Source organism: Paroedura picta, chromosome 2 (assembly GCF_049243985.1).
Source record: "Paroedura picta isolate Pp20150507F chromosome 2, Ppicta_v3.0, whole genome shotgun sequence".
In the NCBI taxonomy this organism is placed as follows: Eukaryota; Metazoa; Chordata; class Lepidosauria; order Squamata; family Gekkonidae; genus Paroedura; species Paroedura picta.
In genome coordinates, this window is record NC_135370.1 from 1,152,942 (window position 1) to 1,171,374 (window position 18,433).

An 18,433-nucleotide genomic window follows, 5' to 3' on the forward strand; every position below is an offset into this window, starting at 1 on the left:
CCCTCCTCCTTCCACTTCCCTCTGAGGCTCGGAGGCTGCAGATCCCTGCCATGTGAGAGCTGCCCCTGCCGGTGAGTTCCCCAACAGCTGCCTGCAGCCTTTCCAGGTCCTGGGGGGAGGGGGAGGCCATCCGCAGAGTTCTTTCACCCCCACCTCCCAATCTAGCGCCCATTGTATTTCTGAATGCAACGGGCTTTGTCCCTAGTGCTTAATATAAAGTAGGTTAGTCTCCCTAAATATAGATTACTAACTGGCACCAAAGATGCAGGCCACTCCTGCTCCTCCAGATGAGCCGTAAGCTCCAATGAGTCCTGCCAATGGGAGTCTATATATAGAGAGATATATAGAGAGCGAATGCTGGCAGGGGCTCCTGGGAATTGTAGTCCATGGACATCTGGAGGCCCGCAGTCTGACTACCCCTGCTCTAGATCCTCACGCTGTGATGGTAGCTGCTGCTGAAGCAACATTTTAAAAAATCTGCTCAGCCAGTCAAACCTTCGGCAGCCTTGCTGGTCTCGCTCTCTTCCTCAAAACACTTGGCGGGCCAGAGGAAAGGGGCTGGTGGCCAACCACGGAGCCCAGGGGGGCCACGCTGGGGAGCTCCTGGTCTAGGAAGGCAACCAGGGCGACGGTTCCCCCTGCCAGTGAGCAAGGCAGCGCTTGCACCCTGAGTGAAAGGATCTAATAAATGGACTCCTCGATCCAGCATCACCTTAACCTCGCAATCCTGGTGTAACTTCAGTGCCCAGATGCTTCAGCCCCCCCTTTTCCTCCAGGGCAAGAAAGGCAGCAGTAAAATTGTGAAAAGATTCTGAACTCCATAACGCTTCACCACGGCAGCTTGGCAGACCCCAGCATGCATTTATTCATAGACCCCCTAATGGTGTGAAAGCAGCTCCCGAGAATTTGTGTTCAGTTCAGCGGGGGAGCCTGTTCCACCTCGCAGCGGGGGGAGTCGGTGATGCCAAAACAAATTACTGCCATAATAAATGTTTTTGAGAACATGAAGGCAAGTCGGGGAGGGGGGCTCCTACGGCCCCTAAAAATATATCCTGCTAAATAATAAAACAATCACAGCTATGAGATGAATTGACAGTGGCACCAAAGTTGCTCTTCAGGGGTGACAAGTCAGGCACAAGGCATGCTGCCTGTTTCCTGACAGTTGTTCTCCCATGATTCAAAGAAGTTCTGGGAAGGTGCTATTTTTTGATCAAAATTGTTTCTCAGATAAATTTCAGTACAAATATGCATTTCCGGTTTTGTTGTATGAGTCATCCCCTCTCCCCTCCCCTCTGTTCAAAGAGGTGGTTCTCAACATTTTAATTAATTATCTGGATCTGGATGGGAGGATAGGGGGACTCCTCATTAGAAGAAGAAGAGCTGGTCCATTCACTTTCCCTTCCTCTCCCCACAACAGACCTGCTGTGAGGGAGGGGAGGCTGAGAGAGCCCTGGGATTACTGAAGAAGAAGTTGGTTCTTATATGCCACTTTTCTCTACCTGAAGGAGTCTCAAAGAGGCTTACATTCGCCTTCCCTTTCCTCTCCCCAGAACAGACCCCCTGTGAGGGAGGGGAGGCTGAGAGAGCCCGGTTATTCCTGCTCAGTCAGAACAGTTTATCAGTGTTGTGGCGAGCCCAAGGTCACCCAGCTGGTTGCATGTGGGGGAGGAGCGGGGAATCAAATCCGGCTCACCAGATTAGAAGTCTGAGACTGCTAAACCAAGCTGGCTCATAAATGTGCTGATGACACCAAAATGGGAGGAGTAGTGAACACCCCATAAGATAGAGACAGAGTTCAACGAGATCTGAACACGCTGGAAAAGTGGGCAAATGAGAACAAGACCCAATTCGATAAGGAGAAATGCTGAGTTCTACATCTAGGTCACAAGAATGAGAATCAAGCACCCTAGACGGGAGATGCCCTTCTGGAGAGCAGCCCTGACTCCATGTCGTTCCTGTCCACACAGCTTTAGACACACCACAGACAGTCACGCCTATCTAAGTTAATGGCAGCATTCAACGGCTCCAGAAATGTACACGGTGAGACATGGCAGAAGCCAGCTCTTCTCCACTCACAGAGTTTTGGACCGGTCCTTCTCGTGATCATACAGACTGGGTTTGAAGTAGGTCCCGGTAATCTTTATCCCTGAGCCCCACTCTCCACTGAAGGCCCCTTCGATATAGTCTCCATTGGGCAAAGCCAGTGTCCCCTTGGAGGAAGACAGAAAGCAAATACAAATGAGGACCTGGCCCACTATAAACTCTCCGTCTGCAGGGAAACAAGCTCCCCCAAATGCAAGCTACAACCTTGCCGTTCAGGGTCCAGTTGTCTGAAAACTCCCCTTCGTACACAGTGTCATCCTCCGAGAGCAAGACGCCGGTCCCCTGCGTGAAACAGATGCCCCATCAGCACAAAGCACGCTAGGAGGAACTTTCACAGACATGTTGGTGGCTGTCAGCGTGCAGCGGGGCCTATTCACAGCCCCCAAACACTCAACGTAAACAGTGAGGTAGCTGCACTTTTACTCCAGCACTCTGAATGGCAGAAGAGACCAAAAAATGGACAGGGCGCTGCTGTCCGAAGCTCACCATCATTTTATTGCTGCTAAAGGCTCCCTCGTAATACAGTCCGAACTGGGTCACTACCACACCGTTGCCCTGGCAAAGGTCGTCTTGCCACATCCCCATGTATTTTTCTCCCCTGCAGAGAAAGGAAGGCATCATTCCTCAAAGGCTCACCGCGTCCTCGTCCCGTTGGGCCACTCGGGTGTTCAGCTGTGGATTTCTGCCTGCCGCCACACACCACTCAGCCAACCCGGTCCCACAAGGAAGCATGTGCAGCAGGGCCCATCAGCACCTATGAGCCACAAGGCACGGGTGGAACCGTCTGGGGCAGGGATGCTTTGCATGCTTCGTACTGGGGGGGTGGGGGGGTCTGGATCTCTGGCCCTGCTGGTGCACCTCCTGACGCCACCAGGGTTTTGGTCACAGAGCATTAGGCAGGGTTTATTTTTTTAAAAATATATACTGCCTCTTGCTGCATGCAGGCTCAGGGGAGTTCACAATACATGTTACGTGAACACTCTCTATTGAGTTAAAAACATAAAAACTGATGATGCTCCATCACATCTGCTTGATTTGTCAATCCATCTCCTGGTCCATCCTACGAACTGCACGCTCTTCCAATCGGGCTCCAACTCGGGGGAGGGGAGGGGAGCCTGGAGAGGGAGGGAGGCCCACAGATTTCATTGGGTGCTAGTTTGTTCTGGCCTCGAACGAAGGCTGAAGGAGGAATGCCATTTTGCACTTCTGGGTCTCGACTGGCAGCTCATTCCACTAGGCTGGGGCCAAGGCCGAGAAGGTCCTGGCTGAGGCCAGATGCATTTCCTGCAGTCCGGGGACCCCCAACATGTGGGTATTAGAAGATCTTACAGTTCCTTTGGGGGAATACTGGGAGAGGCGGTCCCCTAGATACGCAGGGCCCAGACGGCATATGGCCATGGGCATGATTCAACACATTTTTAATTACTAGGTTTTTAAATGGCTGCCTTCTGCACAATGGCCACATATCACTGCATGATTTTAATGCATCTAAGTAAATTATTTTCTTGCTGTCGGTAGGTGACAAAACATGGCCCTCCCTTAATTATGAAATTCTTCTCTTCAAGGTGAAAACACTAAATGCAGCTCCCAAAACAAGTCCATTGACAGACTTGTCTAAATGCCCGGCTTTAGATCAGGGGCTCATGGACATCTGCAGAGTCACAGTTTGGCCACCGCCTGCTTTAGACAATGAACCTTTCAGTTACTTTCTGGACTTGTTCAGAGGTAACCACCGTGATCTGCAGTACAGACGAGCAGAACCTATGAAAAATCACAAAAACCCAAAACTGTGTTCCTTTCTAGGGCGCTAAGGGACTCAAATCTAGCTTTTTGCTTCTGACATTTTTGCTAAAACCCCATAAAAATCAAAGCTACAATCCTAAATTACCGGGGACTGAATGGAAGCAAACACCTGGACACCGACATCTTCACAAAATGGAGTATTAACAGTTCATATATTTTATCTCAGCTTTTTGGCCATTTGACCCTTTAAAGTGGCTTAAAATAACATGAGTTAAAACATGCTAAAACCTACGGCATCAGAAAAAGGAAGGAAAAAGGGAACAGAATTGTTCTCTCAAATTAGACTTTCGATGCACAAACAAATGAATTATTCAGACGACAGAAATATTCTCTCAGATGGAACCTCTTCCTTTCAAGTTCAAAAGAAACTGCTCGTGCCATTTGATCACCTGGATGGGTGGAGAGAGAGGCCCAGGCAGCCCCCTGGTTTTTCCTTGCCCCTCCAAGGAAGTCTATCGAGCAACACGGCCTGCAAGTCGGGGGATGGGGCTTCTAGGTTGGGATTTCGGGGATTCCGCCTCCCTCACTGTCCCTGTCTGAGTTCCTTCTCTGAGCAGGAAGTGGATTTAGATGGCCTACTAAGCTCTTTTTTATACTGGGGCTCTTAAACAACTCTTGGGTGACGCCACCCCTGCCCAGTGATTCGTTCATGCGTCTGTTATGGGATGTCTACAGCTGCAGCTTCTGTAACTCCTAGTTGCACAATTCTTTGCTTTGTTGGGTTCATGACAGTCTATGACGGCCTTTCTTCAGAAAAGACAACAACACCTTTTCTTGCCCTTTCTTGGGCCTTGTGAGAGAATCCTTGTTTCTTCCAGATGCCTCAGTTCACAGAAACTTGGGATGGAAATCTGGTTGCCCTGTCCTTCCTTGCTGTTGCTAAGCAACTACACAACTCTCTTGCAAAATGGCACCATTTCAACAAGCGTAGGGTTGAGGCCAGAACAAGCAAATATCATCATACGGGCCTCCCTCATCCCCTCTCCAGAATACAATTCCACTCCTGAATACTGAATACAAGAAGATGTAGCAGGCATACTGGAGCATTCGGCGTATTTATTTTTTATTGCTTTTGTTGTATTTTAAACTGATTTTAACATGTTGCAAATGGCCCTGAGCCTGTCCACAGAAAGGGGCAGTAGAAAGAAAGAAAGAAAGAAAGAAAGAAAGAAAGAAAGAAAGAAAGAAAGAAAGAAAGAAAGAAAGAAAGAAAGAAAGAAAGAAAGAAACTCTTGCTTGGGAGAGGCCTGGATCCTTTGCGTTGGAGCCTGGGGAAGGCAGGGCTGCAAAAGGGGAAGGATCTTGCTGAGGAGCACAGCCACGCAGGCTCCACTGCCTTAAAGAGAATTAGTGTTTTATTTTTTTAATTACAGCGATGCGATATCTGCTTTCTAAAGCGTCTTGTTCAGCAGGCTCCTTCCATGAAGTCAGCCGAAGTCTCAGAATCTGCACAAAGATACCGGCTTCTACCCAGTTCCTGGCCTTGGCATTACATCATCCGGCCTGCGGGAGGAGAAGGTTAGGGATGCCTTTACCTCGTGATGCCATCGAATACTCCGTAGCCCGTCTTCTTATCCATCACCCACTGGCCAATGAACATGCTCGGAGAGGAGGACGTCAGTTTCCCACTGCGCAAGAGGCCATGGCCGTGGCGCATGTTCTCCTGGAAGCTGCCCTCGTAAACCTCCCCAGTGGCATAGCTGCAAGGAAGAAGGAGACACTGAAGGGGAGGGGGGCAGGAAAGGCATTACCCTCCATTCCATTTACCATTCTGCCTCTGTCGTTGAACCTGAAGTGACAGAAGGGTAATGGAGCGACTCACAACTTACCTTTCCCCCCCTTGAAAGTCTTCCTTTTTTCCTCACCCTCCTCTCCTCAGTGAAAGAAATATGGGATCAATTTCAAAGGAAAGCTTCATAATGAAAGCAGGCACAAAGAAAGAGACACGTATGCAGATATGCACAGGGACTCTCACATAAAGAAGAAGAAGTTGGTTCTTAGATGCCGCTTTTCCCTACCCGAAGGAGGCTCAAAGCGGCTTCCAGTCCCCTTCCCTTTCCTCTCCCCACAACAGACACCCTGTGAGGGAGGGGAGGATGGGAGAGCCCTGAGATCACTGAAGAAGAAGAAGAGTTGGTTCTTATATGCTGCTTTTCTCTACCCGAAGGAGGCTCAAAGCGGCTTCCATTCGCCTTCCCTTTCCTCTCCCCACAACAGACCCCCTGTGAGGGAGGGGAGGCTGAGAGAGCCCTGAGATTACTGAAGAAGAAGAGTTGGTTCTTAGATGCTGCTTTTCTCTACCCAAAGGAGTCTCAGAGCGGCTTCCAGTCGCCTTCCCTTTCCTCTCCCCACAACAGACACCCTGGGACGTGGGTGAGGCTGAGAGAGAGCTGAGATTACTGAAGAAGAAGAAGAGTTGGTTCTTATATGCCACTTTTCCATACCCGAAGGAGGCTCAAAGCGGCTTACAGTCGCCTTCCCATTCCTCTCCCCACAACAGACACCCTGTGGGGTGGGTGAGGCTGAGAGAGCCCTGATATCAGAACAGTTTTATCAGCGCCATGGCGAGCCCAAGGTCACCCAGCTGGCTGCATGTGGGGGAGCGCATAATCGAACCTGGCATGCCAAATTAGAAGGCTGCACTCCTAACCACTACACCAAACTGGCTCTCAGGGTGGGAATATAAAAATTTAAGATTATTTTCAGTATGAGTGGGGGTCTAACTCTTGAATTTATATTAATGTGAAGAAGAAGAAGAGATGGCTTTAATTTAATTTATTTTTTATTTGTATCCCGCCACTTTGTTTTTCTCTACCTGAATCTCAGGGCGGCTAATAGTTGCCTTCCCTTCCACTACTCCAACAGACACCCTGTGAGGGAGGTGAAGCTGAGAGAGTTCAGACAGAACTGCTCTGTGATAACAGCTCTAACAGGACTGTGACTAGCCCAACTGGCTGCATGTGGAAGAATGGGGAATCAAGCCAGGCTCTCCAGATTAGAAGCTGCTGCTCTTAACCACCACACCAAGTTGGTGTTGAGGGTTATGGGTGGAGTGCAGCATAACATTTCCTCTTGCGTTAGAGCTCTCATGCAAGCAAAAGCATAAGAAAAAGGCCAATGTCTCTTGCCTTAAAAGCCCTACTGGGTCACCGGACGTCGGCTGTGACTCGATGCACTTTGAAGAAGAAGAAGAAGCGTTGGTTCTCATATGTCGCTTTTCTCTCCCCAAAGGAGGCTCAAAGCGGCTTACAGTCTCCTTCCCTTTCCTCTCCCCACAACAGACACCCTGTGGGTTGGGTGAGGCTGAGAGAGCCCTGATATCACTGCTCGGTCAGAACAGTTTTATCAGTGCCGTGGCGAGCCCAAGGTCACCCAGCTGGCTGCATGTGGGGGAGTGCAGAATCGAACCCGGCATGCCAGATTAGAAGTCCGCACTCCTAACCACGACACCAGACTGGCTTTCCCCTACCAGCCGCTTGGACTAGGTGAAGCTTGTTGTAAGTGAAGCTTGTTGTAAGCCTTCTTGTGCAAACAATTTTGGGGCCTTAGTGCCAGGCGTTGCACAAGATCCCGCAAGTGGGATTGTGCCAAGTCTGTTGATGTTTCTATATCACTTGATCCCATGCAATCAATGAGTTTCCCACATGGACAGCATCTCAGGGGAAGGCAGTTATGAGCCCCTGTGGACTCTAGGGCAAAGACCGCATAGAGGAGACAAACAGGGCCAAAAAGCAGCTTCTGAAAGATGCACGTAGGGAGGATTGGAATACAGGGTGATAATATAACGATTCAAACGCATATTTGTTCTCTCCTTTCTAATTACATATGACCAACATGTTCTTTTACCTGTAGACTCCTTGGCCGCACATTTTGCCCTCTTTCCAATATCCGACATAGTGGTCACTCTTGTTCAACATCTTATTGGGTACTTTGTATTCACCATGCCTGCCAACACAAAGACCACAGGCAGGAACGGTTAAGAAAAAGTTATAGCTTAGCGACTAACCCAAGACTTTTTCCTGCAACCACATCCATCCATCCATCCATCCGTCAACCAATCAGTCATCAGTTTATTAATGTGGCACTAGACCAGAAATCAGATTACAATACCGATAAAGTTAGAAGGGAAGAAAGATTCCAGACCCTGAGAGCCAATACAATTTCAAATTCAAATTCAAATACATTGTAGCTAGTAATTAACACGATCTTTATCTAGTCGCTCCAGATTCACCTGGGCCTCAGTTGCCCTCCATGCAAATAGAGCAATGGCAGAGGTTAGTTTAGCATTTTTATCTGACAACATGATTTTAAACATCACAGAATTAAGCCTCATTTGTGGGAAAGTTGAAATAAGTTCTCTTCTAATTTGTTCATGCAGTTGGCAATCAAGTAAAACATGTGCTGATGTTTCAATACTCCCATCCTAACAGATGCATAATCATTACGATGAGTATATTTAAAAATAAGCCTTCCCTAAAAGCAGATGGAAGCATACTATAGCAAAGCAGCATAAATGTTCTCCTAAATTCAGAAATGATTAAACTAGATAAATAAGGTAATGGCTTCAGATTATTAAATAGAGGCATTGCAAAAAGTGGAGTTTACTTCATTAATGTTGTTTTGACAGTGAATATCCAAAATTCTTTGTTTCATTATCTCCTTTGCATGAATGAAGCTAAGAGACAACATCTATAGACTCAGGCTGCAGTCCTGTGAACAAGATCTACTGAACACTTCAACCTTCTAGGACATTCAATGAAGGATCTCAAAGTAGCTGTTTTATTGTAAAGAACTTCAAGAACGGACTGGAAATAGAAATTGCTGAGATGCAAGTTATTGTAACGCTCAAAACAGTGGAATCCCCAGGACTCAATAGGGATACTGGTTTCTTATCTTACTACATATGCTAATCTCATTCAGCCCTTATTCCTGCATACTTTACAATCCCCTCATCAATTTATTGCATTTGGGACAATGAGACTGTATAGCAGATTATAAAGTGATGTAATGAATAGTAGAATGTAATGTAATTTAGAATCTAACTCTCTGGTCTTAGGACATGAGACTGAACCTTGTCACTTGTGGGGATGCTTCCATGCTTGGGTGGAGACAGATGGGGCTAGCAACAGGCTTCTTTTAATTACTTCTTTTCACAACTGGGAAAATGTTTGCCATTAATCACTAACCTTGACATTTTTATTCCCCTTATGTTTTTGTGAATGGGAATTGAACCCAAAAGACTGATTATCTCAGTTTGCTATTCTAGCAAGGCTCTTGAATTGGCTAAACAATTTCCTCATGCTGCATATCTGTTGGATATCATGATGATGTTTACTAACTTACTCCTAATTTACTATCTCATATATGCTCTCTGATGGTTTCCATTTCATTGGCTAAAGAACTGTGCATGCACACCTTGAATAAAACTTTATTAGTCATAAGGGTACAATTTTTTTCTGCTGAATTCAGTGGATCTTTTTTCTCCCTCTCCCCTTACACACACACACACAAGCACTAAAAATCTAGTACAAGACAGAGTATAAAATGTGCCAGTGACTTTCCTAATCATGAAGCAGAAACGCAGTGAGTGTAAGTTAATCTGTTTCTGCAGTTTTTTTGGTTTCACACTGGATTCAAGGAGTTTTGCATTTTTGGCAAGCTATTTTAGATAAACAGCAATCCAAAATGCCACATATGTTTTGAAAAGGTTTAAAAATCAGTTCTGTGAAGCCAGGAAATGTCCCCAACATTCAGGCTCAACACTACAAGACTTCCATCCACTGAGCAGCAATTATTCTAAAAACATGGGAGATACGCACAAGACTTGCTTCTGGCCCCACCATAAGAAAAAGGCTATGAAGTGATAAGTTCATGCTGCAAAATATTAGAATCAACACAGATTTGTCTTTTTCCTCTACACAGATAGAGACAGATCATTTGGCATCTTGTTGGGAGTGAAGTCAATTTTCAACAGTAAACAGGCTCCTCCTTTGTCCTCACCCGTCTTCCAGGCCATTTCGGAACATGCCAGAATACATCCTTCCATCCGGCCATTTTAAGACTCCTCTGCAACATAGAAAGCACAAGAGAGAGACCATTTTGCCATCTGAAGCCTCAGCGCACAGTTTATACGTAGGACGGCTGCCCCTTTCCAAAACAAACAAGTCATTGTCATTTGGCTTTCAGACATATTTTATCCAACCTGTAAAAATGTTCTTTCATTTACTATCTGATGCAATTTCTGCGTCTCAAACAGCACACCCATGACAAGCATCTGCGCGTTTGCACCTTCCGTGTGGTTTCCCAGAAAGCCATCGGCCGTCGTAAGTGGCGTCCTTCAGCCGAGGATCCTTGTAAAAAGTGTATTTTGCGCTGCGGGAAATGGGAGGCTCTTTCCTCGGGAGATTCCCACCACTCCCGTAAGGTGGCCAGTCAGTTGTGCCTTTCAAGGCCTGATCCACGGCTTGACTTATAGCTCGCAACCACTTTGCCTGGAAGAATTGAAGCGAAAGGGTTCAGATCCTTCTCTTCTCCATGTGGAACTTTGTTCAGCACTGCGCCGCCACGCCCTCCCCCTGTTACTCTTACTGGAAGGCTGCAGGATCAACACCAAGTTTGCCCAAGAGACCGACACACAACTAATCATGTGGAAGCAACCATGATAAAAAACACAGGACTGCAGAAGGCTCAAGATCATCAAATGCAATTTTATGTCATTTACCATATAAATCCTCCTTTTCTTTCCATTTTTCACCCGCTTACAAATTCCTTAAACCAGGGGTAGTCAAACTGCGGCCCTCCAGATGTCCATGGACTGCAATTCCCATGAGCCCCTGCCAGAGAATGCTAGCTTTTTGCTATGGGGGGGGGGGGGAGAGGCCGGCGCAGCCTCCAGAACGCCAGTGGATGCAAACACGCATGTGCAGAGCTGCCGCGCATGTGCGTTAGTTCCCCCTGCTGGCAAAAACACACACGTGTGGTTATTCTGAACATGCGCGTTAATGCCACCTGCTGGGCCTGCAGCTCTCCCCCTCTCCTGGAGGCGGCCCTCAACTGGAATGCTGGCACGGGCTCATGGGAATTGTAGTCCATGGACATCTGGAGGGCCGCAGTTTGACTACCCTTGCCTTAAACCATTTGTAAAGGTGGAATTTGCAGTGATGCCGTTGATGTGGAATCTTAGGTCAACGAGCCATGAGTAGGGATGCCAACCTCCAGGTGGGACCGGGGGATCCCCTGAAATTATAGCCAGACTACGGAGATCAGTTCCCCAGGAGAAGATGGCTGTTCTGGAAGGTGGATGGTACAGCACTGTACCCCACTGAGTCCCCTCCCCTCCCCTCCCCAGGCTCCACCCCCAAACCTCCAGGGCTTTCCCACCCTGTGGCTGACTGCTCTAGCCACAAGCCATCAGTTCTAGACCAACAATTCAGCCCCTCCTTTCCCCTGTACCCATCCCTTGACTATTAGAGAACGGGAAAGGGAAACAAGCCAGTCTCTGGGAAACTAACCCCCGGGTAGGTCATTGCCCCATCTGGCTGACGTAGCCACTGAGGCCCTTTGCTTACCTTTTCCTGCGGAGTTGATGAAAGGAGAGTGAACTGCTCCTCCGGGGTGGTGATTCTCAAACCGTTTCTGGCAGGAAAACAGAAGATACATTGACCAGGTTCAGAACTCTGGAATCCAGAGAAATAGACTGACTTAATCTTGCTTATGAAACACAAAGAGCAAGAAGATAGGGTTTTTTTTTTAAATACCCTGAATAATTTAGCATGGTCAGTACAGGCACAAATATATATTAAAACCAGCTCCTCCAACATTCCTGACCTCTCTTTCTTCTTGCATCTGGCCAAAAGAAAATGTGTCCATTAGATCAGGGGTCGTCAACCCACGGTCCACGGCCCGGTCCCGGTCCGAGAAGGCCTCAGTACCAGGCCGGCAGCAGCCGCACCTGCCTCTCCCCCGCCTTGCAGTGAGAAGCTCGCCAGGCCCCGAGTGGCCAGGCCCCAAAGTGGCCACTTCGCTCGCAGCCCAGCTAGCTTTTTGCTATGAGGGGGGGGGCAGCAGCTCTCCCCCACTCCTGGAGGCGGCCCTCAACCGGAAAAAGGTTGGGGACCACTGCATTAGATCAATATCCAGCAGCCAGTTTGCACTCTGTATTTTGGACAAAATATTTTGTTCCAAATAATAAACTTGGATGGTTTAAAATGTGTCATTTGATTCAAATTTTCTTTTATTGCTTCAAACCAAAATAGCTACCCCCTGGAAAAGCCCAAGGAATGTAACAATTCAATGGCGCTAGCCACCACCCCATCCCCTGACATGGGCAGGCCAGATGAGGCCTGGAGAGGCCTCGGTGGGGGTTTTCGGGGCAGGGTGCCACCGTGACCAAAAGGCCCACGAAACCTCCAGAGGGCTTAGTGGGCATTTTGCGGAGTGGGGGGGGGGGAGCGCTGGCGAGGACCCGGCTCCTCTCACAAAAGGCACCCTGAATCCTCCAGAGCAAGGGGAGTCAACCTGTGGCCCTCCAGATGTTCATGGACTACATTTCCCATGAGCCCCTGCCAGCAAACGCCCCTGCTCCAGAGGGTTCAGCGAGTGTTTTGTGGGGCGGGTGGGGAAGCTCCGGCAGGGACCTAACTCCTTTTGCTGCCAGACGCAAAAGGCCCACCAAGGGCTGCGGAGGCCACAGTGGGGCTTTTGGAAGCAGGAGGAGTGGTATTGACAGGCAGTCCACAGTCCTTCTCCCGCTGCCCTGGCAGCTCCACCAAGGCCTGCCAAGGCTGCAGCTGAAGCTGCTTGGGGCGGTGGGAGCCCTGCCCAGGGTTCCCTGCCTTCTCTCTCCACCCCCATGACCCCCCGGGGCCCCAGCCCTCCGCCCTCCCTCCCATCTCCTGCTCACCGGGTTGGTACTTCTTCCAAAGGGAAGAAGTTGGAGGGGGACGCGACCAGAGACAGGGCTTCCTTCCTGATTGGCCATTATATGGACGGCCAATCAGGAATGGGACATCCGGAACAGCCAACCTGATTGGTGGTTAAGGTGGCGGGGCCCAACTCCTCCTACCCTCCCTTACAATCTTTATCTTTAGGGTTACAGATGTTATTCCAGCATCGTTATGATGGTGTCTGAAGACATGACCTTGACATCTCAGAAGAGACTAGAGCACCACAGTACCGCAATGCGAAGGGAATCTGGATTTTATTTTTTAAAGAAAAATGTTCGGCAAATAAGTTAATCACCTGTAACCTGAAAGGGGCCCCAGAAATACTTACGTGTTACCAGACTCTTCAGAGATAGGCTCCACCCACAGTGTGGACAAGGAAAAAATGTGATGAGTTGAGAACTACAAAACCAAAAAGACAAAAAAGGAAAAAAAAAATTATATTATTAAATGCACTCATAATAAATACTCTTTAATTGCTTCAAATGGGTAACTGGGTTGGTCTGAAGTAGCACAACAGAATCAGAGTCCAGTGGCACCTTTAAGACCAACAAAGATTTATTCAGGGCGTGAGCTTTCGAGTTCTTAGTCTGAGGAAGAGTGCTTGCACTCGAAAGCTCACACCCTGAATAAATCTTTGTTGGTCTTAAAGGTGCTACTGGACTCTGATTCTTTAATTGCATGTTCTGCTTAAAAACTAGGTTATGGGATGTTATTCATTAGAATTATACAGATATAAACAGGCTTTTCCCTGCCTTTTGTCTGCATCCTGGTGTGAGATGACCTTGTGTGAGTGCACAGTACAGGTGGATGACACAGTAGGAGGACTAGTATTTCAAGTATCAGATCAGCAATATCCGATACTGGCCTGGCCTTTTAATTCTGCACGGGAAAGTCAGGAAGAGCATGCTTAGACTTTCAACTCAATATGGCGAGTGCTTTTTCAATATTTCTGTGACAACTTTCCGGGATGATAACAACAGACTTGATATTTAATGAATACAATTGTTCAGCCTGGAGAAGAAGAGAGTGAGAGGGAAAATTATTCCTCTCTTTATGTATCTGAAAGGTTGTCACTTAGAGGAGGGAAGGGAACGGTTCCTGTCGGCACCAGAGGAGGGGACACGCAGTAATGGGTTTAAACTACACGTAGAACAGTATGGGCTAGAAAGCATGAAAATTTTTTCCCAGTCAGGGTGGTTCAGCAGTGGTACAGGCTGCCCAAGGAGGTGGCGAGCTCCCCCTTATTGGTGGTCTTTAAGCAGCGGCTGGACAGATAGTTATAACGGATGTTTTAAGTTGACCCTAGATTGAGCAGGGGGATGGACTAGATTGTCTTTATGGTCACTTCCAACTCTATGATTCTATGATCATGCTCCTCCTGACATGGAAATAAAATGATAATTTTGCTAATACCCACCTAATGCAGAGACTGCTAAACAACTGATAATGACAGGCATGCTGTGCCCTTTAAATCAGGATCAAGTTCAAGGGTTGGTTTTAACCTTTAAGGCTACATGCGGCCTGGGTCCTGCCTACCTACGGGACTGCTTGGTTGCTTATGCCCCCCGCAGGGCTCTTCGCTCTGTGGGTGCAAACCCACTGGTGGTTCTGGGCCCTCGGGATGTTCGGCTGGCCTCGACCCAGGCCAGGGCTTTTTCGGTCCTGGCCCCTACCTGGTGGAATGAGCTCCCGGAAGAGCTGCGGGCCCTGCCAGAGTTGCCAGCTTTCCGCAGGGCCTGCAAGACAGAGCTCTTCCGCCAGGGATATGGTTGAGGCCAGGGTGGGCGGTCCCGACATTGGATCTGGGCTCCCTGGGTTCATCTGAGTGATCTGATTGCCTCACTCCCATATTAGCAACCTGATGTCCCTCGGCTAACATTGATAGTGTGGATTGGTTTTAATGGTTTTAACTATGGGTTTTATTGAAATTTTTATCTTGTAAACCGCCATGAGCCTCAGGGAACGGCAGTATAAAAGTTTAATAATAATAATAATAACAACAACAACAATAACAACAATAATAAATACCTCCCCCAAAAGTGAAGGGTCATTTATGTGATTTGAATTTGGCCTGAACTGGTTGAAGCTGAATCCAAAACAGTATGAATTTTGTGTGTGCACGTACCTACAAGCGGGCATTAGTTAGAAAGAGGTTGCTGAGGGCCCAGGACCCCAAGAAGGATCCTGGCACGTCCTTACCTAAGGGGCAGAGGAGCCAGTGCCCTCAGCTCTTCTATGGGACTCCCGAGATCCTGAAGCAGCAGTCTGTCCTTTGGGGCAGGGAGGGCCATGTCAAGAGAAAGAGCTGAACACCCCGAGAGGAAGCACCCAGTCGCAAGTGGAATGCACACAAAACACAGTTCCCTGGGAACTCTAAGGCGTCCGAGGACATTAACGCCACTTCACTGCTCCCCAAGGGAACATTATTTACACATTTATTAATATTTTTCTCTCCAATGGCAACCCAAAACGGCTTACCTTGCTTTCCTCTATTCTGTTTTAATCTTCCCAGCAAAGCCATAAGGTAGGTTATGCTGAAAATGAGTTTGCATGGCAGAGTGGGAACTTGAAACTGGGTCTCCCAGATTTCTGTCCAGCACTCTAATTGCTACATCAAACTGGTTGTGTGATCCAGAACCTTGCCTGGGCAATCTCTGCAGAGCACCGTCATCTCAAAAGCCTTTCTTAGGCTGATCCTGCGTTGAGCAGGGTGTTGGATGGCCTGTATGGCCCCTTCCAACTCTATGATTCTGTGATTCTATGATTCTTTACCCCCCCCCCCGCCCCCCAGTTTACCATTTGTGTTAAAGAAGAACTCATCTCACTGGCTGGAAACTGTCTTACCATAGGCTCCTCCCAGATTATGTCAATACAATTAGCCATGGGACTAATTTTATCATATTTTAATAGAAAATGGAGTCCAATATTAGAATATATTGATTGATGAAACAGGATGGAAAAAACTAACTGATGTGTATGGAAATATAAACAATAATATTTTTAGAAAAATGTTTGATGCATTGTGATATATCAGCTTAATATTCATTAATAGTTCAGTAAATATGTAGTATCTACTTTTACCTACAATGTCTTTTTCTCTTCTGAATAAATGAAATTTATATTTAAAAAAAAGAATTACAACTTATTTCAGGATAATAAAAATGTCCTTTATAACAGAGATGACAGATCTGTTCCCTAGACTCTTATGGAATTATGGGATTATAAGAAGAAGAGTTGGTTTTTATACCACACTTTTCATTTCTCAAAGGAGTGTCAAAGCGGCTTATAATATCCTTCCCTTCCTCTCCCACAACTGACACCCTGTGGGGCAGAACTGCACTATCAGGGCTATGGGGAGCCCAAGGTCACCCGGCTGGCTGTATGTGGGGGAGCAGGGAATCAAGCCCAGCTTGCCAGATTGGAAGCCACAGCTCTTAACCAGTACACCACACTGCAGAGGCCCCTTCCCTCCTCTAACCCTGCCCTCCCTAGGGTTCACCCTAAAAATCTCCACCAGTTTCCCAATCTGAGGCTGGAAACCCTGGAAAGACTTCTCACCAGAGGCTGGTGTGTGTGTGTGTGTGTGTGTGTGTGTGTGTGTGTGTGTGTGTGTGTGTGTGAGAGAGAGAGAGAGAGAGAGAGAGAGAGAGCTGAGCTTATTCACCTTCCAAACCTCCTTGAGGGGATGGGCTCTTGTGGCTGAGAACCTCTATTCCTGGGAGTGGGTGAGAGCGGTAGCAGCAAAGCAGATTTCACCTGGGAAACCCCAAACTCAAGCCTGGTCCTTCAACCAGACAGAACAGAAGAAATTCAGCTCTAGGAGCCAAGATCCAATTGAGTCTGAACTCTCCCTAGAAACTGATATTCCCAAACCGAGGCTATCCTGCTCTGCTCACATCCGGAGGAGGGGACCAGGGTCACTGGAAAAGACCATGATGCGAGGCAAAGTGGAAGGCAGAGGCAAAGAGGAAGCCCCGACAAGGGACAGACGGACTGAACCACGGAAGCCACGGCCCTCCGTTGGCAAGCCTGTTAACAACAAGACACTTGGCTGAAGGGTGACCAGATCTCCATCTGCCAGAAACGGCCTGGCCACCCTTTGCAAATGCGCCTGAGTGCTCACCTGGGCATGGACCAAAGCATCATTAAACAGGATGAACCAGTTCACCGAGAACCTCCCGGCATGCTGGAGAGACATTCCGCGATTGCTGCTTTCACAGATTAGTCGTCGCTCCGGTTTCCTCAAGGAGTCCTGTCACGAAAGGGAGAGAGACCACTGCAAATTAACTCAACAACGGCAGGCCGATACCCGCCTGACAGCGTCGGCTCAAGCCACGCGTGCAGACGGGGGCCGGACTTGTGCACATCACAATTACGTTGCGATGCGGACAAACTGAAGCACGAGAGACTGAACAGAATCCGTTCCGAAGCCGGCCGTATCCCCAGGTGCTCAGCAGGTGTGGGAGGGGAAGGGGAAGGGGACGGCTGTGCTGGCATTCGTGAGAGCACGAGGTGCTCGGCCTGAGCAAGCAGAGGACAGGAAGCTGCTGCCGCCAGGAGGGCAGCTCTCAACATACTGTCATTTTCCCTGGAAAGGTCTTCCAGAAGCTCAGGGTGTACTCGGCTTCCTTTCTTTTCCTGCCCAGATGGACCGCGAGGGATTCGTAAGAGGAACCGGCGTCCTGCAGGCCCTGGTACTCTGCAGAAGTCTAGGAAGGAAAAGGAACAAGCCCATCAGATCGGTTCCGGAGACTGAGCCAACATTTTATTTCCAAGAGTTCACACTGCCCAGATTAGGAAAAGGCACATTTTGAAAGTTTGACGGGGTCAATCGAGTCACAGGAAGCACACTCCTCAGAGGAGCACAAGTGGCAGGTTGAGCATCTCGATGCCAGAAGCGTGTCCAATTGTGAGGCTGGGGTGCTTCAAGGGTTGCAGCTGTGCGTGAAATCTATTTATTTATTAAAGTTGTAGACCACCCATTCTGGAGACATGGAAGGCCCATTCAGACATGGCTTTAAAAGCAGTAAGCAATGGAAAACTTAATTTCATATTTCAATATAAGCTGCTCTGATAAGCCCTCTAAACTATATTTCTGGTTTGATTTTCAAATCCGGGTTCTGGAATCTGGAGGGGAGGGGAGGGGAGGGGAGGGGAGGGGAGGGGAGGGGAGGGGAGGGGAGGGGAGGGGAGGGGAGGGGAGGGGAGGGGAGGGGAGGGGAGGAGAGGAGAGGAGAGGAGAGGAGAGGAGAGGAGAGGAGAGGAGAGGAGAGGAGAGGAGAGGAGAGGAGAGGAGAGGAGAGGAGAGGAGAGGAGAGGAGAGGAGAGGAGAGGAGAGGAGAGGAGAGGAGAGGAGAGGAGAGGAGAGGAGAGGGGCCTGTTTGGATGTTTCTCTATGGTTCCATTGGCCTCAACCACATGCATGGAGGAAGAGCACTACTCATGGCTCTGACAGGGCCCAGATCTCTACTGGTAGCTCGTTCTACCCCGGTTGAGGCCAATCCCACTTCTTTGGGGCGAGGGGTCAGCATTAGCAGAGCAGAGTGCTCTTTGGGGGACATACGTGTGTGTGGAGCGCTGTC

At 48.4% G+C, this 18,433-nt stretch overlaps 1 protein-coding gene across 5 annotated transcripts in view; it reads right to left on the reverse strand.

Annotated features, from left to right (window-relative positions):
- The window catches only part of ALS2 (alsin Rho guanine nucleotide exchange factor ALS2), a 71,030-nt gene that overhangs the window by 18,192 nt on the left and 34,405 nt on the right, over positions 1-18,433 (reverse strand). For 4 of the 5 annotated variants that reach the window (XR_013227958.1, XM_077319162.1, XM_077319160.1 and 1 more), the window contains exons 14-24: positions 17,429-17,560; positions 16,975-17,103; positions 13,180-13,250; positions 11,475-11,541; positions 10,195-10,397; positions 9,907-9,972; positions 7,753-7,851; positions 5,442-5,606; positions 2,590-2,701; positions 2,308-2,385; positions 2,077-2,210 (exon numbers count right to left, since the gene is read on the reverse strand). Coding sequence is in view for 4 of the 5 variants with exons in the window: in XM_077319162.1 (XP_077175277.1) it covers positions 2,077-2,210; positions 2,308-2,385; positions 2,590-2,701; positions 5,442-5,606; positions 7,753-7,851; positions 9,907-9,972; positions 10,195-10,397; positions 11,475-11,541; positions 13,180-13,250; positions 16,975-17,103; positions 17,429-17,560 (1,256 nt within the window). In the remaining variant the exon portion in view is untranslated. The remainder of the gene's footprint in view (positions 1-2,076; positions 2,211-2,307; positions 2,386-2,589; positions 2,702-5,441; positions 5,607-7,752; positions 7,852-9,906; positions 9,973-10,194; positions 10,398-11,474; positions 11,542-13,179; positions 13,251-16,974; positions 17,104-17,428; positions 17,561-18,433) is intronic. The other variant, XM_077319163.1, reaches the window with a different exon arrangement.